This window comes from Trichosurus vulpecula, chromosome 4 (genome assembly GCF_011100635.1).
Source record: "Trichosurus vulpecula isolate mTriVul1 chromosome 4, mTriVul1.pri, whole genome shotgun sequence".
In the NCBI taxonomy this organism is placed as follows: Eukaryota; Metazoa; Chordata; class Mammalia; order Diprotodontia; family Phalangeridae; genus Trichosurus; species Trichosurus vulpecula.
In genome coordinates this window covers 120,216,889-120,243,214 of record NC_050576.1, presented here as the reverse complement: position 1 = coordinate 120,243,214, position 26,326 = coordinate 120,216,889, and the positions used below count along the sequence as shown (strand labels likewise).

General features: G+C 38.0%; 1 protein-coding gene across 1 annotated transcript in view; it reads left to right on the top strand.

Annotated features, from left to right (window-relative positions):
* The window catches only part of USH2A (usherin), a 991,863-nt gene that overhangs the window by 92,848 nt on the left and 872,689 nt on the right, over positions 1 to 26,326 (top strand). Inside the window, exons 6-8 of the mRNA XM_036755334.1 lie at positions 980 to 1,164; positions 2,819 to 3,040; positions 5,928 to 6,021. Coding sequence (XP_036611229.1) covers positions 980 to 1,164; positions 2,819 to 3,040; positions 5,928 to 6,021 — 501 coding nt within the window. The remainder of the gene's footprint in view (positions 1 to 979; positions 1,165 to 2,818; positions 3,041 to 5,927; positions 6,022 to 26,326) is intronic.

The following is a 26,326-nucleotide window of genomic DNA, read 5'->3' as shown; positions in this document are numbered from 1 at the left end:
CTGGTTGATGCCACTTGATTTGGCAGTATGGATTACCTTTTATTCTATCTCCCATATCTACTCATTCTACTCACATCCCTGTCACCCATGACCCTGCCACCGATAACTCTACTGTTTATATATCTGTCATCTATGTCAGACTCACATGTGCTATACTTGCCTTTTTACCCTTGCATAACTTCCTCAGGCACCCAGAGCGTGTTTTGGGTAATGCCATCTCATTTCAGTATTCTGAGAATACCTCTCAATGAAGAAGGATTGTGGAAAGTAGAGACCATGAGTATATTCTCTAGTTATAAAACATCTCCCCCATGCAGAATTCTCGTTTCCTTTTAACCACTCTATGTGGTGTCTAGGGCATATTTGATTCTGGAAACTGAGGATTGAAGAAGACAAAAATGACTTGGCCCAGGTCACTCAGCAAGTTAGTGATAGGTTCAGATCTGATTATTTCTGAAATGCTGAAGGGAGTTTGATTTAGGTTGAAGTTCTAGTGGATGAATTCAGCAGAGTGCTTAATGTAAAAGACCATTTTAAAAAGTAATCGGCAGATGTGCTTTTATGGTATTTGTACTTAGTTTGGTAGAATAAGCATTGGAGGGAGGCAGGTAGGTGGTGCTGTGGATAGAACACCGGTCTTGGAGTCAGGACACTTGACACTTACTAGCTGTGCCACCCTGGGCAAGTCACCCTCAATTGCCTCACAAAAACAAACAAACAAATTAACAAACAACAACAAAAAAAATTGTATTTGGGATTAAGGTACCTTGAGTTCAAGTCCCAGTTCTTCCTCTAACTTGTGGTTTATTGGATATCTTTTTGGCCCTCAGATTCCTTATTTAGATAATGAGGGAGCTGGGCTGTATTAAGGTCCTTTTGATCCCTTTTAAAAAATATTCTTTGATTGCAAATATGAATTTGTTGTGTTGGCAGACTTAGAAATTTCAGTTGCAATATTTAACGTACTATTTCTTCACAGGTTTTTTACATTGTCCTTCAGTTCTTTAGTCCACAGCCAACAGGAATCCGAATTCAAAGGAAAAAGATGGACCACTCAGACTGGGAGGACTGGCAATATTTTGCTAGAAACTGTAGTGATTTTGGAATGAAAAACAATGGTCATTTGGAAGACCCTGACTCTGTCAACTGCCTTCAGCTTCCTAAGTATGAAAAAAATTTCAAAAAGCACATTTTTGGTTTGTTTTTATTGTATTTTTTTTTAATTGAGGCAGTTTGGGGATGAAGTGGATAGAGTGCTGGACCCAGAGTCAGGAAGACCTGAAGTCAAATGCAACCTCAGACATTTACTGGCTGTGTGATCCTGGGCCAATCACTTAATCTGTTTGCCTTCTCTGTAAAGTGGGCATAATAATAGAACCTACCTCCCAGGGTTGTTTGGGATAAAGTGAGATAGTAATTATAAAACACTTAGTGCACAGTGCCTGGTATATAGTAATCACTACATAAATGTTGTTGTTGTTCATTGGTACTGGTAAACAGGTCTTAGCCTAGAACTACAAATGATTTAGGTGAATGTCTCTTGAACTAATTTGGTCATGTGACATTTTGAGACATGAAGAAATTCATTCATCCTTGTCTGGGAAGCCTGGGAATACTGAATATCTCCACAGTAGAGAAGGATTTGGGGGATTTTAGCACAAAATAAAGAAAATTAGGATGATTTAAAATAGAAAATCACTATACATGATATATGTACATATAATCACCATATACTATGCATGATACTGTTGATGTATATATCATTTCATATTTAATATTTCAGAGGGGAAACCTTAAAGCACGAAAATGTTATGGAACCTCCACATTATGTGGAACACTAGAATTCCACGAAACATGGCTTGAGAAATGCTTATGTATGTTATAGGAGCCATAGACTCTGTTAAGGCCTTGTGCATCCCTCCTTTGTAAGGCAAAACCCTAAGCCTTGTCAACAAATTGAGCTCTCCAAAGGAGATTTGTGTATCTTCTATCATTAACATGATTTAGCACTTTGCAGCCCAACGTCTGAACATTCAGTCATATTTTTCACACTTTCGATAAGGTTTTTATCATACTTACAAGAAATATATTTCTAGGGTACCAGAAGGGCAATCCTATCACTGGTGTAGGTCACAACTCCTCCACACTTTATTAGCTGGTTTTTATGGGTTGTTGCGGTCAAAATTTCTGAGGATGAGCTTAATAGAATTTAGTTGCCTGGTTCTTAGATGGCAGGTACACAGTCCTTTACAATGGCAATACTTGAAACTTCTTCAGATCAATAGAACCTTCCAGAATTAGGGTGCTCTACTGCTATAGCTTTTAAAGATCTATGGTTATCTCTGTTATATGGTGAGGCATTGGAATAGAGTGTAAGTCATAACATCCAGATTTTCAGATCAAGTACCAATAATTAAGACTGGAAGGCTTGACTTAAACATGGAAACTTGCTATGATCTGACCACAGAATAATGTAAGGGCCCTGAAATCTTTGCTAAACTGTGATGCTTGATAAATGGTCACTATGAATGTGGCTGCCAAAAACAAAAATCCCTAATTATTCAAATAATAAAGACAAATGTGAAAGAAAACTTTTATTTCCCTTCCTTGAAGATAAAATCATGACCCTGAGAAAGTGTTCTAAAGTTTTTCTCCTATTTGATTTGAATATGAAATATTTGGAATATCTGTAGTTTTTAAATGCTAAGAATTGAAGATTCTCGTGATGTTATGTAACCGTTTCCCGTAGATTGCATGCTTTATTTTGTGCAAAGCAGGAAAGGGGTTTCCAATATTTTTGCATTTCTTTTATCTACAGTTTCACCCCATACTCTCGTGGTAACATCACATTTAGTATCTTGACACCTGAACCAAACCATCGACCTGGATATAATAATTTCTATAGGAACCCTTCTCTCCAAGAGTTTGTAAAAGCCACACAAATAAGGATTCATCTCCTTGGTCAGTATTATACAACTGAGTCTTCTGTTAACTTCAGGCATAGATACTATGGAGTGGATGAAATTACCATCAGTGGCAGGTAATGTTCATCGAACCTATTTGTATTAGCTTATGATTATGAACTGTAATTTCAATGAAAGTTTTTGTTTAGGTTATATAGAAATAATTAAGATTGGTAGTACTTAAGTCACGGATTCTACCCGGCTGGAGTTTCATTAGCCTTAGCCCTAGATATTCATTTTGCTAGAAGCTCTCTCAGAATACTGTGATGGTAAACTGCCTCTGCATGTCCTGAACTCTAGAACTGTCACTCTTTTAAACAGCTATCAGTTAGATAAACATCTAATTTCCTTTCTTATCTTAATAATGTCTTATCCTGTCACATCTAGTTGTCTTACCTTGACTCACCCACTTCCTTCATCTTCTTCCCTTGTTTAAGACCTTTACATCCTTCTTTAGCTTGTGCTTTGCTCCTTTCTGTTATTCCTTTTCCTTTCTCTTTTTCCTGTTTCCTTTCTCTTTCTTCTTTTTCTCAGGTTTCTGTTTGAATACTTCTTCACCCTCCACTTCATTTCCTCTCCCCCACTTGAACCCCTAGTGAGCACCAGACACTCTGGTTCCAAAAGCCAAAGTGAAACTTCTTTCTGAAAACTTGAGATTGTTTCCCATCATAAGGATGTTTTGTGACTTGTTTTCAACTCTGACATGATCACTTGTCTATGGAGACAGTTTGGTCCAGTGTCAATGAGTTTGGCACCATAATTTCTATTTGGGAATGAGTTATCCTATGTTTTATTCTGTAGTAACCAAATCAAATATGGTTGTGGATTTTTTTTCAAAGAATCACTAGAATTAAAAAATTATTGTAGAAGTGGAAGGTACCTTTAAGGAACATTACTAGCCAGCTGGAAATTGTTGGATACTGAGAACTTCTTCCATTGCACCCAGACTGAGGCTACATGTACTCAGAACCAGGGTTCTAGTTCTGACTCCTGAAGGTATCACTAACTCACTCTGTAACTGAAGGAAATCAAGCCTCTTCTTTGGCCTTTTTCTTTCTCCTTTGTTAAAGGCTTAGAACGCATGTTCTCTAGAAGGTGATAATATCAGTGTCCTTTTAGATCTGTTCAGGAGACACAGCCAGGTCAGCAAACTCCCCTTTCTATCTACCTGAGATACTCTGAGGCATAATTTCTCCCTATATGCTCTCAGAGGATAGAGACAGATATTTTCTTAAATTCAGAGCCTGGAAATTTGAACAGTCATAGCAGAACATGTGTGGCAGCCAGGTGGCACAGCAGATAGAGTACCAGGCTTAGAGTTGGGAAGACTCGCCTTCCTGAGTTAAAAAATGACTTCAGATACTAGTTGTGTGACCTTGAGCAAATCACTTCACCCTATTTGCCTCAGTTTCCTCATTTGTAAAATGAGCTGGAGAAGGAAATGGCAAACTGCTCCAGTATCTTTGCCAAGAATAGCCCAAATGGGATCTTGAAGAGTCAGACACAACTGAAAATGACCGAACAGCGAGAAACAACAGCAGAATATGTGAATGTGCAAATTCTCAGTTAGTTGGAAGGCAGCAGCAATAGACCTAAAAGAGGCTATAAAGGGGAACAATGGGAGCAGGAGTCAAGCTGTGGATATGAGACTTGGTTCCCTTAGGTCCTCACTTCCTTGATAGCACAGGTTTTACTCTAGAGGGACAATCTGATAATCCTTGAGAGATTTATAACTTTATCAACATCATTAAGGATCATAACACTTCAAATTATTGTATTAAATAAAACATAATCATTGCAAAAAACTTGGTGAAGAGGTATATTTTTTGTTTACTACGCATTTTTACTTTCCTTGGAAAGGAAGAAATAGGCAAAAAATATAAACTTTGGATGGTTCCTTTATTATGCATGTTAATAATAGAATATTATTAAAGGAATAGCTTTACCATATAAGTAATATGCAAATTTAACAACAGAATAATCACCAAAGGGGCATGAGATAAATAGTGTGAACAAATGTTTTATTGAATTTGATATCTAATATGTATACGTACATACAAATAATACATGTGTATGTATGTATATACACAGATACACATACATGTAAGTGTGGAGGCTTCTCATGTATAGTATAATTCAATTGAATGATTTTAACAGAGGTATTCTCACCTGGTTAAGATAATTACTTTAAATGTGGTGGTGTGATTTAGTGATTGATTCGATAGAGATGTTCTCACCTGATAAAGGTATTAGGGCTTAAGCATTTCACTGGTTACTTGAGTCAGATGGAATGATTGATTATCACCTTGACTGACCACCACTCTACACTATCCCCAAAGTTTAATATATATAATATCTATATCTAGATATATCATCCACAGCTATATGCTCTAGAGAGGAAGAGGAGGGGGGATAAGGAGGGGTAAGCAAAAAGAAAGAATAGGGAGAAAGGAGGGGCAGGCTGAATGACATACTAGGTGTATAGAAGCTGGGCTTGGAGTCAAGAATAACTGAGTTAAAATCCAGTTTTTGACATTTACCAATTGGGGAAACTCCAGTCAAGTTTCTAAGCCTCCATTTGCCTCAGGTGCTTCCCTAGAACTTAACTATTAAGTGGCATTGATGGAGGGAGTTCTCATAGCAAGAATTCCCTACATAGCCAAAAACAGATCCTATGTATGTATAATAAATATAAACATGGCATTTTTGGAATTTGACTAGCTTAATAACAGAATAAAACTGCTCTCACTTGAGCCCATGTTCTCTATCTTCCCATTATAAAGTGAAATAGACAATTTGGGGCACTTACCAAATATTGAGGTAATTTGAGAAATGTAATTTGGAGGTTTCTTTTTTTTGTATGGCATTCATTCACTTCACTATGTGGGTACATAGGCAGAGATTGAGTTAGGTTGAAATAAGTGTTGATTTTTATTGGCAATCATCTAATGTTTCTATTTACAGATGTAATTGTCATGGTCATGCCAATGATTGTGACATGGCTAGCAAACCTTATCGATGCCTCTGCTCTCGGGAAAGTTACACTGAAGGACGGAATGTGAGTTCTCTCTTTTGTGAATAGACTGATCTCTATTCTATGATTTAGTTAATTTCTGATGGAAATTCAGCACATTTTCCTTTGTATTTGAGTATGAGAGAAAACGATTGGCATGTGAATACCAAAGATAGAACTTTTTTCAAGAGAAAAAAGAAATATCTATAAATTTGTTTGCTGTGTTAAACATTTTGTTGTTTTAACGAATTCAAAGTAGGTGCCACTGAAACTAAAATCTGAATGAATTGCTCTTTTTAATGTCTGCCATATTGTCATTATCTTTTTTTTTGTTGTTTGCAAGACTGTTACCTGTGTGCCAGATAAGCATGGCCTTATTATAAGCCCTAAACAGAATTAAACAAAAGATAGAAGTGGTTCTTGTCTTTAGAAAGTTTTTTTTTTCCTAAGAAACCAGAAATTCTAAGTATGCAAAGGGAACCATGAGGTAGTTTTATTCTGGCAAAAAGTTGTTTTTTAAAAGTCATTTTACCTTTTTTGCTCACTATATGAATTTTAAATGCTGTTTTATTATGATTATTCAAAAATTGTGAAGACTCAATTGACAAACATGCCATTAACCCCTATCATTCCACAGTGGTAGGGCGTGGAGTCCTTCCTGAGCAAGTCATAGTTATCATCATCATCCCAATGTTTACTATGAATTTGAACTAAGCACTAAAGCAAGAAAAAACCCAGTCCCTGCCCTCCAGGAGCGTGGAATATAGTTGGGAAGATAGGACACAAATGTCATAACTTAAATGTAGTTTACTCTTCCCATTGTTCCTTTGTTGCAGTGGAGACAAAAGAGCTAAAAAGAGAAATAGGAGAAATTCTTGAAGTCAGAAAATTCTGATTTCTTTTCACTGGTCTCATGAAGGGAGCATGATATGGAAGCAAGAATGCTGCATTTGTTGTCAGAAAGATTTAAGCTCAAATACCATCTCTTCTACTTACTACTGTTGTAACAACCTCTCTTGGCTTTACTTCCTAAATTTGTAAAATGAGGAGCTTGGGCTAGGCTTTGAATCTTATGATATCAATGAGACCTATTAGGGATAATCCAACACTAAAAGAGTCCTCTGTATTGCTATAGCTTTGTGAAAAATGATTCATCTTAGAACACTTATAGGTAGGTCTCTTGTTCAATGCCTATGCGATATAATGATATGAACATTTGGCACACGGGTTAGAATCCTAGAATTGGAATTTATCTTATGAAGTAATTTGGCTTTTATGTCTCTCTCTCTCTCTAAGGAATACTCTAGCAGAACTATAAAGACAGATAGTTGTCTATTCTATTTATTCCTAAGTATAGCAGCTATAGGAATGCAGTTTCCACGAAGAGTATTTAAATATATATACACACATTCATTGATCACAAGTCTTTTATGGCTCAAGTTCATACTACTGTTAAATTTGTAATACGGACCTATCTGAGAATTGGGAAAGGTATCATTTCCTAAAATGCCCTACACATCCAGAGAAAGAAATATGGAGTCTGAACGCGGATTGAAGCATATGATTTGCTCTCTTTTTTTGTTTTGTTTTTTTCTTTCCTGTGGTTCTTCCCATTCATTCTAATTCTTCTATATAACATGACTAATGTTATGTTTAAATATGTTTAATAAGAATGAATATGTAGAGCCTATATCAGATTGCTTACCCTCTTGCGGAAAGGGGAGGAGGGATGAAGAAAATTCAAAACTTAATAGAAGTGAATGTTGAAAACTAAAAATAAATTTAAAAAGATATCATTTCTAAATGGTTGATAATATTTTTCTTTAAAAGTGAGCCCATTTCTGTTTGTCAGGAATGGTATTGGTTTTCCCAGTTACTCTTTTTTTTCTTTTGTTTTTGTTTTTTTGGAGAGGGGATGGCAGGGCAGTTGGGGTTAAATGACTTGCCCAAGGTCACACAGCTAGTAAAAGTGTCAAATGTTTGAGGCCAGATTTGAGCTCAGGTCCTCCTGACTCCAGGGCCGGTGCTCTACTCACTGCACCACCTAGCTGCCCCTGCCTGTTACTCTTTTATTCACTTCAGCTAACAACTAAACTTTGTTTACGTTGTTATTTTCTAGATTCTTTGTGACCCAAATGATGGTTTTCTTGGCAAAGATCCTGGAATGATTTGCTGTTTTCTTGTCCAGCTCATTTTACAGATGGGGTAACTGAGACAAGCCATGTTAAGTGATTTTCCCAGGGTCATTCAGCTAGTAAGTTTCTGAGGCTGGATTTGAACTCAAGAAGATGTGCCACCTAGCTGCCTCCAGACTCTATTGCTTGAAGGCAAATAAAACACAGAGCCTTATTCACATTTCATGACATCTTAACAATCTTAATACAGATGTAACAGAAGGCTACAGAAATACCATACAGGGCATACCTCTGTTATTAAAGTCCATTGTTATGTTAGCTTTTAAAATAATGTGATGATGGTGACGTATTTACTTTGTTGTTTTCTCTGACTCCCAGATCACATTCTGCTGTAGTGGTGTCTAGTCAGTCGTTCCTGTCTCCCTTCCATTTGTGTAGTTTATCGTAGTTCATTAAGTTGATCATTTTGAACTTCTCCCTATGGAATAACGTACTCTTATGGATGATTTATTTTTTTCTAACTTAAGTTTTCTTTTAATTCCATTTCTTTTTTCTAATATGCTAACAATACTACATAGTAAGGATTTAGTAAATAACAAACACTTGTGGACTTATTAATAAATACCTCTTGCCTGCTTGATTTACTTTACCAACTCCTGGTGATGATCCTTTCTGAACTTTGGCTGGTCATTGAATAGCTATATAGCCCTGGTCTGATGCTCAGACTTTTCAAAATCGTGGAAACTCTGAGTTTGGATTTTTTCCATTTTAAAAAATTAATTTGTCAATAACTGAGAGAAAAAGGAAAAAAAAACTCTTGTAACAAATATGTATAGTCAAGAAAAACAAATTCCTACATTGACTGTGTCCATCTTGTATTCTTCATCTTTTATATCTCTTATTATTCTCTCTTAATCTTTGTCTCTTATTCTTCATATTTAGTCTGTTTTTTCTTCATCAAGAGGTTTTTATATACCTTCTTTTTTTTTGGAGGGGGGAAGGCAAGGCAATTGGGGTTAAGTGATTTACCCAAAGTCACATAGCTAGTAAGTGTTAAGTGTCTGAGGCCAGATTTGAACTCAGGTCCTCCTGACTCCAGGGCTGGTGGCTCTATTTACTGTGCCACCTAGCTGCCCCTATCTAACCTCTTAAATCCTAGTTATTCATTGCAGTGATTAGAGTTTTTAAGTATCTCAAAACTGTTTATTTTTACTAAGTTGTCATTGTAGTATAAATTTTTTCTCATGGTTCTACTTGCTTTTACTCTGCATCACATCATACAAGTTTTCCCAGGTTTCTCTCAAATTGTCCTTTTCATTGCTTTTTATATCATGGTAGTATATCATTAAATTCTTATACTATCATTTGTTCGGCTATCAATTGGGGAATGACTTTGAGAAAGCAGGATCATCTCTACTCCATAATGAAACATAGGAATAGGGCTTTAGGTAGAAAACACTGCTAGAACATGTGCCATAAGATAAAAGAAATTTTTAAAAAGGAAAATAAATTTAGTTCACTACATAATTTTATATAAGAAATCATTAAGAAAATACTATTTTAATTTGTCAGATGCAATCCAAAAAGCATTTATTGAGTACCTACTACCTATGAAGTCTAGTGCTGGGAGATGGGGATATGTAGACAAAGTGATAAACAATTCTTGCCTTCAAAGAACTTTCATCTTCCTTGAGAGTGAAGGCAATTACAAGATTTACACAGATAAGTGTAACCCTGAAAATTTGAAGAGAGGGGGAGCACTGACTATTAAGGAGATCAAGAAAGGCTTCCTGAAAGAGGTAGACTCAAAGGAAGTTAGGAATTTTAAGAGGTGCTGAGGGCGTGGATTTTAAAATGGAGACAGATTGCTCAAAGTCAAAGTTGCGGGTAGATGGAAATTGAAGTTTAGAGAATAGCAAACAGATTAGTTTGGTTGGAATGGAGAGTATAGGAGGAATAAGTAATATGAAATAAGCCTGGAAAGGCAGGTCGGAGTCAGATTTAAAAAAAAAACTTTAAATGCTAAACTGAGGAGTTTATTACTTATCCTGGAAGCAATAGGGAACCACTGAAGGCCCTTACACATGCTAGTGATATGGTCAGATGTGCTTTAGGAGGATTATTCTGGAAACTATGCAGAGGATGAGTTTGAGTGGGAAGAGATTGAAAGCCAGAACTTCAGTTAGGAAGCTGTTGCAATACATAGTCCTGTCGAAGACTGTAATTAGGATGATGGTTATAAGTGAAAAGAAGAGCATAGATTAGAGATATGTTAGGGAGATAGATAAAATATAACCTTGATTCAGTGCTATGCTATATATCATATAAAGACTGTATCCCTTCCTTATAGAGAGACACTCCATGCCTTTGCAATTGTGGTTCTTCACATTTGGAAATCTTTTCCTCTTCTCAGTTTTTTTCAAGACTCAGCCCAAATACCACGTTTTGCAGGAAAGTTCTCATTGTTTTCTCATCCCTTCAATTTCTGGCATCTTCCCTATGAGACTATCTTCCACCTACGCTGTCTATATCTTGTATGTATTTAGTTTTTAACCTCTTTCCTATTAGAATGTAAACTCGAGTCAGAGATAATGTATCTGCCTTTCTTTGTACCTTTTGCACTTAATACAATGCCTCACACTTAGTCAGCATTTAATAAATATTTATTGACTTCCTGGTGTGGGGGCTAGAGTGCTGGGGTTGGATACATGAGATCCTGTGTTCAGATCTCACCTCGGCCACTTACTGACACTTAGCAAATAATTTAACCTCTATATCTGTTTCAACAACCTGGCTAGCAGCTTCTGTGGGGGTATAAGATTCACCCACAGCCAGCACCCAGAAAGCTGCCAACAGCACAGGTTCTTTCGATCTGCTTAATTAAGGAAAGCAAGGTGAAGGGGTTGACAAGCTTACTTTTAATTCAAATATCATTCAGTTAGTTCAGGGGAAAAAATCAGCACCCTGAACTTCAAAACAAAATGCAAACATATTACAAACTTCAACAGACTTTGTCTGATTCAATCCCAACACATAGTTACCAGAGTTCAACAAAGTTTCAACATCTGGGTTTACAAGCTGGAGGGCTCCTTAGCTACAGCTGCCCGGAGTCTCCTCATCAACACCATCTCCAGAGCCCCACACAAATGGCTCTGTCCTCCCTTCTTATAGGGCTTCAGATATCAAACATCATCTGAATCACCAGAGCTCAGGCTCTGGTGATTGGTTCTTGAGTTGGCCCCTCCCCTTAGGACCCTGGGAGGTTCACCATCCACATGGATTAGGTTAACACTTAATGGGGTTTGGGCCTGGGGCTTAGCACCTAGTAAAGCTCACTGAGATAAATTGAGTCACTCAAAGAAAACAAAGGCCATTCTGGTTACAGTATCCCTCAGTCAGTTCCATATTATATATGTATAAAGTCATAGCTTGATTCTAATGTGTTGGTGGAGAGAGCTCCATGGTTGAAAAGAATTATAGCTCTTTCTTAGGTTCATTTGCTATTTAAAAAAAATATTAGTATGAACTATGACCTCAGTGATTATAATCTCTTATCTGTTTGTCTTTTGATTGTTCATATAGACCCGCACCTAACACCATGCATTTGGGGGCCTGTCATGGCTAAGGACACTTGACTGAGACAAGAATAAGTTTCCATGTTATTTCACTTTTTAAAATAATAAGCTTTAAGATAAACCATCCATTTCCTATTGGAACTAGTGGTTCTTTTTAAAGACCTGGAAATAATCCAAAAAGAATGTCTTCAATTTCACAGTATTCTGCTAACCATTAATAATATTACTCAATAAACAGGGCTTTTGTGAATTATATTACAGCCATTTGGCAAACAGTTGAAAACGTAAGCCTTGAGAATATGCCAGTTCCTGGCAATTGCTGTTCCTAAGAGAAAGTGTTTTCAGGGGAAGTGAAAATGAATGGAGAAGGGAAAAAAGGGTAGAACTCAGCAGAATGCATGTGTTGTTATCTATATTCTGGGAGTGTTTTTCTTAAAAGTAAAACTTATTTACCTCCAGAAAGTTATCAGATGTTATGGTCTGGTAGACTAATAATCAGAATAGTGAATTAAATCACTGTGGGTATAGTCAAAACAACTCAAATCAACCTTTACCCTTTCCATCCATACCTACTTCCCTTCCTCCAACACCCAAATCTGAACAATTTCCAAAGCTAGTCCCAGTTCTAAGAAAAACCAAAACTCCTCCCTCCACTCAAATAAATTGTTGTTACTGATTGGGTTCTAGGTGACTTTCCTTAATGTTGGTGTTTTTGCAATGTTGTATTAATGTAAGACACTGGACGGAATATAATGCATAGGACAAAGAACATTGAACCCATTCTTTTTCTTTTAGAATTTAAAAGACTCTATGTTTAACATGTCAGCATTTTACAGAAAATATAAGACAAATATTCCCTCATTAATAAGGCATCATCTTAAGAGTTTCTGATAAATTCCTTCTTTTGGTTTGATTATAGTAAAGAAGTAAGCATAATTGAAGTAATATATTGCTGAGATATTTACTGGACCTATTTTAGAGATTACTGAACTAGGCAAAGAAATCCTAAGTGGTTTGCTATGCCCATTTAGTAGGGAAGGGAATTAAAAGCAAAATTCGGCATTTTATAGTACTTGTTTTATTTGAATTATTTCAAAGCATTAGATTTCTCTCTCTTTCTCTATTTCCCCAGGTTTCTTTCTCTTTCCCTCCACTCTCCCCTTCCTTTTGCCCTCCCCCTCCCTTTCTCTTGCCTTCCCCTTCTACCCATGGTTTTCCTTTCCTTTCCCTTCCCAAAATCATCCCTTCTCTTCATCTTTTCCTCTTCCCTCTTTCTCCCATTCCCTTCTCTTCCCTATTTTCTCCTTTCTCTTCCCTCTCCTCTTTCTGCCCTACTCTTCCCTCTTTTTTCTCTCTCTTTACCTCTCTCTCTCCATCCTTTTCTTCATTTCATCTCTTTTCATTTCTCCTCCTTTTCTGTTCTCTTTCTGTTTTTCCAGTGGTTTGTCTCTGTATCCATCTGCATCCAGGTGGCTAGATAGCTCAATGGATAGAGGATTGTTGCTGTTGTTGGTCCTTCATTCTCAAAGAGGACCATGACATCAGGGAGGTGATGCCATGACATGCAAGTGAATTGGATTTAAGTGAGGGAAGGCAGTGCAGTCACCAGCCTCACTTTCTCCTCTGGAGCCATCTGGGTCCATTGGCCAGATATAGATCAGGACAATTAGAGATGACCCTGGGATACAGTGAAAAACCTTGGCCTTTATAAGCTAGGGTCTTTCCCAGGTCTCAGTTTGACTGAAGTAACACCCAACACCCAGTGATTAAGTCTAAGTAAGAAAATTAGATTAGAGCATAGGTCCTGGAGTAAAGAAGATCTGAGTTCAAATTTGGCCTCAGATACTTTACTATCTGGGTGACCCTGGGCAAGTCACTTAACCTCTGTTTCCCTCACTTTCCTCATCCATAAAATGGGGATAATAATGGTAACTACCTCCCTTAGTTTTTACAAGAGAAAATGAAGTAATAATAGTAAAGCAATTAGCACAGTCCCTGGGCCAGTCTATATTAGCTATTATTATTATTATTAGCTCTCTGTCTATATCTTGCTACGTCTCTCCACCTTGTGAACTTTTTTTCTTTTTTTTTTAATACTTAGGCACAGAAAAAATAAGCCTTCAAGGAAAAAAACACATTGTATTTTAAATGGAGCCCCTGTTTATAAATCAACATTGCCCTTTGTAAGGTAGTTTTCATCCCCAAATATAAGACTAATCCTTAGTTTCCCTCTCTGAAAGTTTGGCCTCACAGAAGGGAAGGTGAGGTGGTGCCTGAGGCCTTGGGCTTTCTTGCCTTCTTTCCATCTCTGTTGCCTTTAAGAGGCTTCTGGCCAAGTGTGATGCAATGATCAGGACATTAGCCAAGCAGGGCCACTTTGCTGGCTCCTTAACGATTCTTTCATCATTTTGTGACATCATTACCTGCAAGGGTGGCCAAGCCTTCACAGAGCAATTTATTAGTATCCATGAATAGTTTCTCTTTTATTCTCTGGCTCTGATTTGTGACCCTTTTATAACATTAATCACAGCTCTTATGAATTAACTACAATCAAACTCTCAGTATGCATTATTGTTAGTATTATAAGTAGCAGAGCCAGCTTAAAACATTTCATACAATAAACCTTCCTACTATTCAATAATCTTAGCTGTGCCAACACGTTCTCAGTATGTTCCCTCATAGACCCAAAATATGAGACATCCAGGACTAGGTTGGGTTATGTTTCTCATATGCTAGCTTTTAATGCCCCTTACCCTGGCTCTTAATTTTCATAAAATACTTATACTTTTAGAAATGTTTTATTTTCAATTGTAATAATAAACATATTTAGTAGCTACGAATTAATTGAAAACTTGTCTTTGCATCTTGCTTTGTATCTTCCACAAAACTAGTCCCAAGGTAGCTACTATCATGGCTAGACTATTGGCTGCACACAGTGTGAGTCAAGATTAAGAACTTTATCCTCTTTGTGCTACACGATGAAATCATTCATCTTTGATAAGCACTCAAATTAGTTCCTTTTGCAAAATAAGGCTATAGGCTATCAAAGTCATCTGAATTCCAATAGAGTGATGTTAAACTCTGAAATAATGGTGAGCTATGAGTGCATCTTTACTGGGTTTTCCTACTCTTTGCACGATCCAATGTTAATGCATTTTAAAGGGATTAAAGGAAGAGATTTTATAATATCTGGAAGTTCCCCAAGGTCTATAATACCCTTTGTCTAGACTGACGACTTTAATTTTATATAGGAACTGAGTCAGAGAATAATCATCAGATGGGAGTTAGTGAACCTGGCTTATTTAATGTGTAAGAAAACCTTTGCAAATTAAAGAAATTCTCTAATTTTAGGCTCAGTTCAATTTAATTCCACAAACATTGATTAAGCATGTAATACTTTAAACGTGTAATGCTAAGTAGGGGTATAAAAGCAAAAATGAAAGTCCTTGACCTCAAAGCGCTTGTATTCGATTGGAAGGTTGGAACATATATGTAGGTAAAAATAAGGTGATGTCAGTGGATAAGGGAAGGGAGACAGAAATGGAGAGACACCCAGAGAGATATAGATACCCACAGATAACCGACACAGAGAAAGAGATACACACAGACCAAGAGACCCACACAGAGACAGAAACACAGAAAGATGTAGAGAGCCAGATAGACACAGAGAGATGACCACAGACCAAGAGAGATTGCAACAGACATATACATACAGATACACACAGAGACAGAGAGACTGCCACAGATAGAAACAAACACACTAACACAGAGACAGAGACAGTCACACACAGAGAAATGAACACAGACTGAGAGACAAATGGAAATGAGAACGCACAATTTTGAACTTGAGAATTAGGGAAGGCTTCGTAGAAGTCAACAACAAGCATTTAATATGCCCCTACTTTGTGCCAGGCACTATGTTAAACACCATACACCTGAAATGACACCTGAACTGAGCCTCGAATGAAGATAAGTAGATAAGACTTTGGAGATCCAGAGATGAGGAAAGAAATCCTCCTAAGTATAGGACACAGATTGAATGAATGCAGAGAGGTGGGCAAATTAATGTTGACTTCAGGGGACAGGTCTTATTCCAGTGCTTCTAGAATGTATAGTGTGTGATTGCAGGGGAATACATTTTGCCAAACAAATCTTAGAGGAACTGATTGAAGTCCTCCACCTTCCAGGGTCCTGGGTCTGAGCATATGGGCATTTAAATAGAGGAGACAACAGGTATCTAAATAGGTGTATATGTAAGATACACAAGCTGAAACCTTTGGGAGGAAGGCTACAGTGGCTTGGGGCATGCAGGTCTCCTATAGAAGCTGAGTCTGGCAGAAAGGCAGGGATTCCAATATGGGTGGAGGTGAAGAGAGGATTCCAGACAAGGGAGAAAGTCCGCACAAAGGCACAGTGAGGATAACTAAGACAGTGAATGAGGAAGAACAAGTTGGCCAGTATGGGGAGAGTGATATGTGATATGTGAGATTAGCAATATGTGAAGAAGCCAGGTTTGAAGAAATTGTGAATGGTGAAGAGAGCATGTTGGGTGGGAATAGCCCTCCCTGGGGAGGCTTTTTGTCGTAATATTCCTGTTGCTGTTCTCTCTTGCTTTCCTACTTCTGGCTGGACCTCCCCCACCCACCCAGCCCTCTGTCACAGTCTCTTTAGGAGGGAGCCCAGAATCCCTACTCCACTAGAGCCCTGAGGCCCATTCCCAATGGTGGTGAGACAGTCTCTCTAGGCTTTACTTCCCTCTCACCTTCCCCTCCCCAACTCCAGCAACAGATGTGGATGTTTATAATTCTTGCATGAGTTAACTATCATAATGTTACAGGACCATCAGGCCTTACCATTTGCCTTGCTACTGCATTCTGAGATTCTCTGGGCCTTGACATTGCCCTGTTTCTCCAAGTTCCCTGTCCCTACCATCTGACCTTTGATGCACTCAAGGAACCCTTGTTAGGTAGACTTATTAAGCACCTACTGTGTTCCAGGTTCTGTGCTAAGTTCCGGCGATGCAAAGAAAGGGAAAAAAAAAGTCTCTGCTCTCAATGAACTCATAGGGTAATGGGGAGAAAACATGTAAACAACTATGTACAAATAAGATATATACAGGGTAAAGTGAGGGGTAATCTCAGGAAAGGCTCTAATATTAAGGAAGATTGGAAAAGGCTTCTTGCAAGAGGTGACTTAGAAAGAAGTCCGAGAAGCTAGAAGGGAGAAGCAAGTGTTCCAGGCATGGGGGACAGACTGTGAAAAAACTCAGTTGGCAGATAGAAAATCCTGTTCAAGGAAAAGCAAGGGGCCTCAGTGTCACTGAATTGCTGAGTAAGTGGGGAGGAGCAAGGTGTGAGAAGCCTGGAAAGTCAGGGGTGGGGCCAAGGTATGAAGTTTCTTTGAAAGTCAGTCAAAGGATTTCATATTTGATCATGAAGGTGATAGGGAGTCACTGAAGTTGATTGAGTAGAGAGGGATATGATCAGACCTGCATTTTAGGAAGATCTATTTGACAGCTGATTGGAGGGTGGATTGGAGTGGAGAGAGATTTCAGGCAGGGAGAGGAACCAGCAGGCCATGGCAATTATCCAAGCATTAGGTGAGGAGGATCTGCCCCAGAGTTAGGAGCAGTATCAGAGGATACAAGAGGGAGTCTACAAAAGATATTTAAAAAGTGGAAACAGCAAAACTTGACCACTGATTGGAGGTAGGGCTAGGGGATGAGAGAGAGTAAAGAGTTGAGAATGACAGCTAGGGTCACTGGAAGAATGGGGGCCCTTGCTACCTGATGTACTGCTGACCTCTGACCTTTTGTAGCTGAACCTTCTATCATGTGTCATCTACCCTGATTGGATAAAATATGAACTTCTTGAGAGTCAAGGACTGTCTAGCTTTTTAATTTTTATCTACGGTACTTAGTACAGTGTTTGGCATATAAGTGCTTAATAAATGGTTTATCATTCATTTATTCATTCGTTGATCCCAGAAGTAATACCTTTGTCTCCTTGAGGCTAGGGATCTTTAATGAATCTGGGCTCCTTTCATATAAAAATGACTTCATTATTTAAATTATCAGAGGCTCCTGTGGACCTCTATATTTTATTATGTGAAAACTTGGGAAAAATGTAAAAATTGAGCAGTCTGTATGTTTTTAGATGATAACAGAGGCTGTCATGATTTAAGGGAAGTCAACCAAAAATCCCACTAGTATAATAACTGCAAATTTGTAAAATAGAGTACATAAAACACAAATGCCAGACCAGGGGTGGGGGTTACAGCCTCAAGGCCAGTAGGTCCTTGGGTGCGGCCTTTTGCCTGAGTCCAAGTTTTACAAAACAAATCCTTTTATTAAGGAAATTTGTTCTCTGAAGTTTTGATTCTGTCGAAGTGCTGCACTTGAGGACCTAGAGGGCCACATGTGCCCTCGAAGCTGCAGGTTCTCCACGCTTGTACAAGAAGACACCTGGGAAAGCAAGCAAGATGTTTAGGGAAGTGAGTACAAGTAAATTAAACATTTTATGTGTAGTTTAAGATAGGACTATGAGGGAAACACAAAAATTAAGACAGGATTCCTTCTCTAAAAAAAAGCTTATAGTCTAGTGGGGAAGAAAACACAATTAGCCACAATCCAAACTGGAACATAAATGTATAGAAAAGACACAAATAAAGTGCTATGAGAGCCCAGAGGAGTTTGTTTCCAACAGATGAAAATCTAGATTTAAAGCAGAGATAAATTAGAGGGTAATTATATACTTAAAATGTATTATCAATAGGATTTGTTTTAAAGCAAACAACTTTAGTGAATCTAAAATGTAATTTTATTTGTAAAAATTGAATTCACAAAGGACCCGTTAGGAACATATAATCTTCAAGGTATATTGGCATACATTAAGGCTTGAGACAAAATGGTTGAATTGCCAAAGCATGGAAGGAGCATTGACAAATACGTGTATTTTCATAGAATTATGAAAGGTGATCATTGCTTAGTTTTGTACCTTAAACTAATCTTTACTGAGCCCTTGCTATATGCACTCATTGAAGTCTGGTATGGTTACTTGGAAGGATAGAATGGCTCTCATAAGATGCAAATTATTATTCAATGACAAACTCCAATTATTTTAATGAAAAGCAGAATCTAGTGAAAAATAAATGATGCTGGCCGGTAGTAGAAGTTTAAAAAATATCCTTAGTATTTTGCTAACAAGTTTTCCCTGATAGGGCACGTTACCCGTTTTACCTATAAAAGCATAATTTGTTATTTTAGCAATTGGGCAAGTACCACAGAATACACAAAGGTTCCCTCGAATCAACTTTTTGAGACAAATTTAGTTGAGGAGTGTGGTGAGAGCCCTCAGCCCTTGGGACATAAGGAAGCTTAATAACAATAACAGTTGTTAATAACAGTAACAACTAACATTTGTGTAGCATTTTAAAGTTTGCATAGAACTTTACAAATAAAATCTCTTGAAAGCCCTTGCACGTATTACACCAATTTTAAAGATGAGAAAACTGAGGCAGACAAGAGTTAAATGACTTGCCTAGTATCGATCACACAGTGTTTTGAGTACAGATTTGAACTTAGGTCTTCCTGACTCCAATTCACTGAGGCACTTAGTGGCAGAGACCCCAAGACTTAGAAAGACTACTGAGATAGCCATAGACAGGGGAGGAAATGGGGAGAAATTAGAGATCATTCTGGGAGCTTTCTACTTTAGCTAATTCATTCTTGCTAACCACGCTAAGCTGCATTTTCACCCATTCAAAGACTGTACATATGTGCTCTACATTCTGGCTTCCTGAGACAAAGCCTTGGTCCCTCTTCCTTGAAAGAGTCAGCTTGAATCAAAACGAAATAAGAGAAATTAAGAACCAGGCATTTCAAATGTATCTCTTAGTTTTTTTTTTTGATATGATATTTTTTGGCCTTTAAAAATCAGTTTCTCTTTTCCTGTCCTAAATGGATTGCATAAGATCCTTGATTGAATACTGAGACAACTTTTCCATTTTTGTCTTTGTTTTCCCAAATCAGTGACTTGTACATAGCACAGACTCTTGTAGAATGGAGGTAGGCACTTTAAGAAGCACAGGTGAGGAGAGAGAATTTCAGATATAGGAGATAGTCTAGAGTAGAGGCAGTTGGTAGTGCAGTGGATGGAGCACTTGGTCTGGAGTTAGGAAGATTTGAATTCAGATTCAGCCTCAGACAATTTCAGCCTGGATAAGTCACTTTGCCAGTATCTTCAACTCTAAAATAGAATTAATAATAGGACCTACCTCCCAAGGTTGCAGTGGGGATCAAATGAGGCAATATTTGTAAAAGAGCTTTAGCACAACGCCAGGCACATAGTAGGTGTTATATAAATGCTTATTCTGTCTATGCAAAGGCAGGAGATGGAATGTTGTGTGTGGAGGATAGTAATTCCACTTCGGCTTGAATATAGATGGAGTTTTTGGTTATTCAGTCGTTTCAGTTATGTTTGACTCTTTATGACTCCCTCCAGATACTGGAGTGGTTTGCCATTTCCTTTTCCAGCTTGTTTTACAGATGAAGAAACTGAGGCAAGCAGGGTGAAGTGGCTTGCCTAGAGTTACACAGTAAGTAAGTGTCTGAGATCAGATTTGAACTCAGGAAGATAAGTGATTCTTCCTAAGATCAGACCTGGCACTCTATCCGCTGAGCACCTAGCTGCCAACACAGAGTGTATGAGGGGGGAAATAATATGAAGTTAATCTTTAAAGGCAGGTTTGGGCTAGAGCATAAAGGATTTTTAATGTCAGATGGAATATTTTTATATTTTATGCCCAAGCTTATAAGGAACCACTGAAAATTTTTGAGTGGAGGAGTAACACTGCCAGACTTTTGTTTTAGGAATATCATTCTGGCAGCTGTGTAGAGAATGGATTGAAGAGAGGAGATGGTAGACATAGAGACCAATTAGGAGGCTATTGCAGTAGTTTAGATGAGAGGTGATTAGGGCCTAAATGAGTGTGGCTATGAGAGTGGTGAATGTGTATTTTGGGAATGTAGTGGTCCACACACAGGGTCAACTATAGGTCAAATGCTACCATAGTTGATGTCTCCATTTCTTTTATCTTGGTATTTCCTGGACACTTTCCTCCTTTACTTCCAATTCATGGTGCCCGGTTATCATCAGCCTTTAGTTTATGTCCTAACACCTGGAGTTGCTATTTCTAAATAAGAGAAAAATGAACCACTAGGTGAAAAATTATGTTTCTTTATTAAAGCAGCTGATGTGATGGATTGGAGGTTCAATGTTCAGCTATTCTGGAAACAAAACTTTTGGCCCACATTTCAGAGGTTTGTTTCATTCCTTATTTCCGCATTCCCCCCAGCTTTAGATCTGTTGAGTGCCAAATATTCTTTGTGCCTGCTGGCATTGCCTTTTTACCTGGTTGGAGCACAACCAACCTGGATTTCTTCTTGCCTCAGAGGAAACCCAAGCATAAAGGGGAGTTGGTCAGTTGTAGGCATACCATAAGGCCAGATAAGTATGGCCCTATGTCGAACAATTAGATGGATCCTACTTAGCCTCAGATAAGAAAACCAGCAATAATTGATTTTGATGGAAAAAAGATTTGATTTTGTTGTAAAGAAAAAAATCCCAACAATTGAAACTATCCAAGACTTGAATGACTCAGTTGTGGAGATATTTTCTGTTACTTGTTACCTGGGTGACCTTTGGCAAGTAAGTCCCTTTCTTCAGGCCTCACTATCCTTATCTATAAAATGAAAAGGTTGGAGGAGATGACCTCCTTGCTCCCTTCTAGCTCTAAATCCTGCAATACTATGTTGTAGAGGAAATGTCTACATTGCCTGAGAGGTTGAATGACATGATCTCTAAGCTTCCCTCCTTTTCTAATAACCTATATAATAACCTTTTATAATCATCCTCCAATCATAGTCCAAATGCTTCTGGTGCTGGGAGAGTTTCTACCTTTGCCCCACCCCATGACCTTTTTGTCTTGTTACCAATTGCCTTTCAAGTCACAATCAATAAGTGGAAAATTGGTATTAAATTTTCACCTACTGATGGGTATATACCTATACTCCCTAACTTCCTGGGGAGTAACCGTTAGTTGATGTTGTTGACTGACATGTTGGCAGTTTTTAATGTATAACATAAATGGTGGCTCTGATCGCATATGAAGACTTGAAGCAATTTATTGAAATAATTTAAGCAAAACTCCTCTATTGTTGACAAGATGGTTCATTGTTTTTTCAATTGTCAGAAATACTGAGTTTAAGTAACGATTACCTTATTCTCCATTTCACTTTGCCAAGAGAGACATAGCCTTGGATTTGAGTACCTGAACTAGGCCAAGAGCAGTAGTCATACATTAAAAACTGATGTCAGGGAAACTGGGCCTGCTCAGTGTGGAGAATCATCATAATGCCACTGCTTCTGATCTGCCAAAGAGTATTAGAAACAATTTAAGCCAGGCTTTAAATTTCAGCGCACAAATAGCATGCAACTACACTCAATCTGTGGACTCTTTAATTACATGAGAATTACCAACTAGTGGAAGGATAATTACTGAGTAAGGAGTATGTCATTGAAGGATAAATACATGATTATTTCTGTCTTCTGAATGGCAATGCATGGTAATTGCTTTTGGATCTGCTAATTGTAATTACATAGTAATCCATAGGTGCAAATGGTCCTGCATTTACCATTAAACCTTTGATGTTACTGTTCAATTAAATACTAGTTACATTAAGGTGGAACCCTGTAACTTGTCATAGGCTAAAAAAGTGTGCTGGGCATTGAGTTCAGTCCCTTTGTGTAGAGGGGACCTTTTTTTTTAATCTACACTTCCCTTTCACGCTTTTAAATTCATTGATCATTGATTATCACTAGCAATAGTTTCATCAATATTTTCTTTGTGACTGGAGGAAGGATTGGGGTGGGTTCACTTAGATGCAGTTTGACTGGATCAAAAGATATATGAATACTCAGAAGTTTTATCTTTATTAAGATGATTGCCATAGGCAGACAAAAGAAATTAAACTGGAACTGAGTCACTTGAATTACAATTGAGTTGCTAGGTACAAAGGTAAAAAGAAGCAATGAATAGAGCATGAGAACAAATTATTGTTATTAAAGAGATTTAGGCTCTAAAAATTTCTAACATAGTAGGCCTGATCGGACTGATGAGAAGGGAGCAATTTGCAGACTTTAGGAGGCTCTCTAATTCTATTAGGCCATTTGAGTACAGCCTAATAAATTACCTCTTTCAATTCAGTAAGTGGTGCCCTACTGACCTCCAAAAACCGAGCAGTTTATTTCTTTCTCGCTTAGGCTGACTCTCTTCCTTCTTGGCACAAAGGAGGAGAGGGAGCTGTTTGCTTGGTCCTGGCCTTTCTATTTAGCATGGGGATTGCATGGGAAGGAACGTCAATTTCCCCTTTTCTGTGAATTCTCTTTTCACATAGCTATGGCCTTCTATCGTTAGAGCCGTTCAGCCTGGTTTGCAGCTCTGTTTAGAGAAAAGTGAGAATGGCTATGGAGTGCTCTGGTAATTCGGAGAGTCTCCTCCCCCTTTCAAAGTCTTTTTTTACTATGTGTGCGTGCAAAACTCCATATGCACTTTCTAGTAGGATAGAGCTGTAGGGGCAGACAACCTCCAGGGGCTATTGGGCCAAGAGAATCCTGGAGTCCAGGCATAAGGGTTATCTCTGTTGCTTGTGCCCTCCAGATAGAAAGAAGAGGATTGGCTTCATCATCTCAACTTAGCAGCAGATGTGCGCTCAGTTTAAAATTAATGTCAACATAAATGCCTTCTATAAAGAAAACTTTATAAATGAGTGATTGGCATAACAGATAGAGGCCTGGCATTGGAACTAGAGAGACCTAGATTCAAGTTCTCTATCTGTCACATACTTGCTCTGTGACTGGGGACAATTCACTCAACCTCTCAGCGTCGCCAGGAAACTCTCTAGGTCTCTGTTATAGATGGGCTGGAGTTGTTTACCTGTATTACTGGAGGGGGAATTTCTGGGATCTTGATAAGATCATAGGTACAGACAAAATAAAATGAATTGTTCCCTGAATTTATGGGGATTTGGAAAACATAGTTTGGCTGACCCTTTTGACCAGTTCTCTCCCCCCTCCCCTGCCCTAAATACAGCAACATCCCATTTATCTGAACTGGTTAGAGACTGAACTGTTATCTAGGAACAGACTTTCAAGATAACTGAACCATACTCTTTGAGGGTAAAATCTTTAAAACATTTAAACTGTTTTTGATAGAAGCCTTTTGAAAACGTTCTTATTTCCCTGCCTTCTTAAAGAGAGCATATTGAACATAATTTCGCCTTTTCTTGAAGATGTAGGGTCATTATACATATCACCCATTGTATTGTGCTGTAGTGTAGGGATGCTCAGAGTTGCGTTGGCTAGGACTCTACTCAATAGCTCCAGGCTAATAAGCTTTTCTGAGTTACAGTGTCTGCTTTTCATAGGTTTTCTGTCTTCTTACTGTCAAGTTATCACTTCTTCCTGCTGTCAGTGTGCTTAGCTCTAGCAGCACTTTCTCCCACCTTCTGTTTTGCTGATTTCATTCTATGGTGGGTTGGAAAACCAGAGATTGTGAGGAGGAAAGCCCGGGGGCTCTCCTGTAAGTAAAATGCATGAGCTTTAGTGACTTTGTGACTTCTGTTTGGGCTGCTCAGAGGCCCATTTTGCTTCCTTCTGTGTTCACTGTTGCCTTTCAGAGAGTTTAAGCTCCTGAATGGTACCCCTAGATAAATGGAATGTTACTAGAGTTATGTGTTACACATTTTTTTTTCTTCATATGATTTTTCCTACTTTTTCTGTGATCTGTATATAAAGGAACAAAAATAGGCTGGATAGGGGAGTACTGATAATTTTTTTTCCTCTGGTAGTTTGACTTTGAAGATATTTGCAAGCCTAACAGTGACAAAAGGAATGTATTCTAGCTTAATGATCTGGAAGACTGAAGTGCCATTGTGTATTATTAGAGGGTAATGCAATGAAATCAATTTTATCAGTGTCCTCAAGATTCAGTGATTATTCAATGATTTTCCTACCTGAGCATGTCAAAGTATTTGGCTGAAACACTTACTGAAGTTGATTAGTCATCTTTGAGAAGCCATCAAGTTGATAGAAGTTAAATGAATCAATGATAAAGGTCCTCAACCTTGATATCATAGCCATTGTAGAGTCTTGTAATTTGAACATCCAGGGACATATCAGGGGGAATCCAGTTGTTACAGAAGAAACTAAAGCATAATTGAAACTGACAAATGATCAACTGGAGATTGTAGAAAACATTATGTAGAAAGCCATCTGGTTCAGGGGCTGCATAAAGTATAAGATTTTAAATAAATTTAAAGTTGTCAGTAGAAAAGATGTGTATATTTAGACATCTAGCCTCAGAAAATTGAGAAAAGTTGTGGGAATTTTGCAGTATTTCTCACCCATGGATATTTCTTATATTTCGCCTTCTTACTGTAATTGATTAAGTGACCAACAACTTGATTTAAAACTCATCTTGCAAATCAAAGGACAGATCGACGTGTGGTAATGGTATGGAAAAGACTGATGGTCCCTCCTCAATCTGGCACTGTGGATAGAACATTGGGCTTGAAGTCAAGAAGAAATGAGTTCAAATCTTGCCTTAGATACATACTGGCTGTGTGATCCTTGGCAGACCTAACTTTTGTCATCTGTAAAATAAGGATAATAGCAACTACCTCATAAAGTTGTTGGGAGAATTAAATAAGATATAATATGTAAAATGATTTGAAAACTTTAAAGCCCTTTACAAATGCTAGCTATTATTCACACATAACTTACACGTAGGTATCATGTACCACTAGCAGGGTTGTCTTTGAAAGCAAAGGACAAGGAATATGGTAGTTTGGTTATATTATGGCAATTGATTTTTTTATCAGCTTTGCAAAAAAGAAACCTAAGACTCTTCTAGGTCCATAATTTTTGAAAATTAGGAGACTTAGGGGCAAGTCTCCAATGTGTTGACTAGATCCCATAGGAAAGATTTGTGGAAAGGCTTGGATAGTAATTATACAGGACGAGGAGGTATGGATGGCTTGGGATCTGTACCGGTGGAGATCACGTTAATTAGACAACAGGATCTATCAACGAAAAGGTGGGGCCTATGTCCAAATTTACTTTGTAAAAAACAATCACCTTTTCGTGCATCCTCTATTTATGAGTTCCTGAATGTGACCAGTTTATGTGGCATACTGAAAAAAAAGGTCATTAGAATTCTTTATATAATATTAAGTGGTCAATCGGGGCAGCTAGGTGGTGCAGTTGGTAGAGTACCAGACCTAGAGTCTGGAAGATCTGAATTCAAATATGATCTCAGATTCTCACTAGTTTTGTGACCCTGGGCAAGTTATTTAAGGTCTCTTTGCCTCAGCTCCTCATCTGCAAAATGGGGACAGACTGGAGAAGGAAATGGCAAACTACTCCAGTCTCTTCGCCAAGAAAACCCCATGAACAAAGTCTATGGGGTCATGTAGAGTCGGACATGACTGAATGACTGGTCAAATGAGTGTTTCTTTGTAGGAAGAATTTTCTTTTTCATTTTTATACATATATCCATGTCACCTAGTGCAGTGCTTGGCAC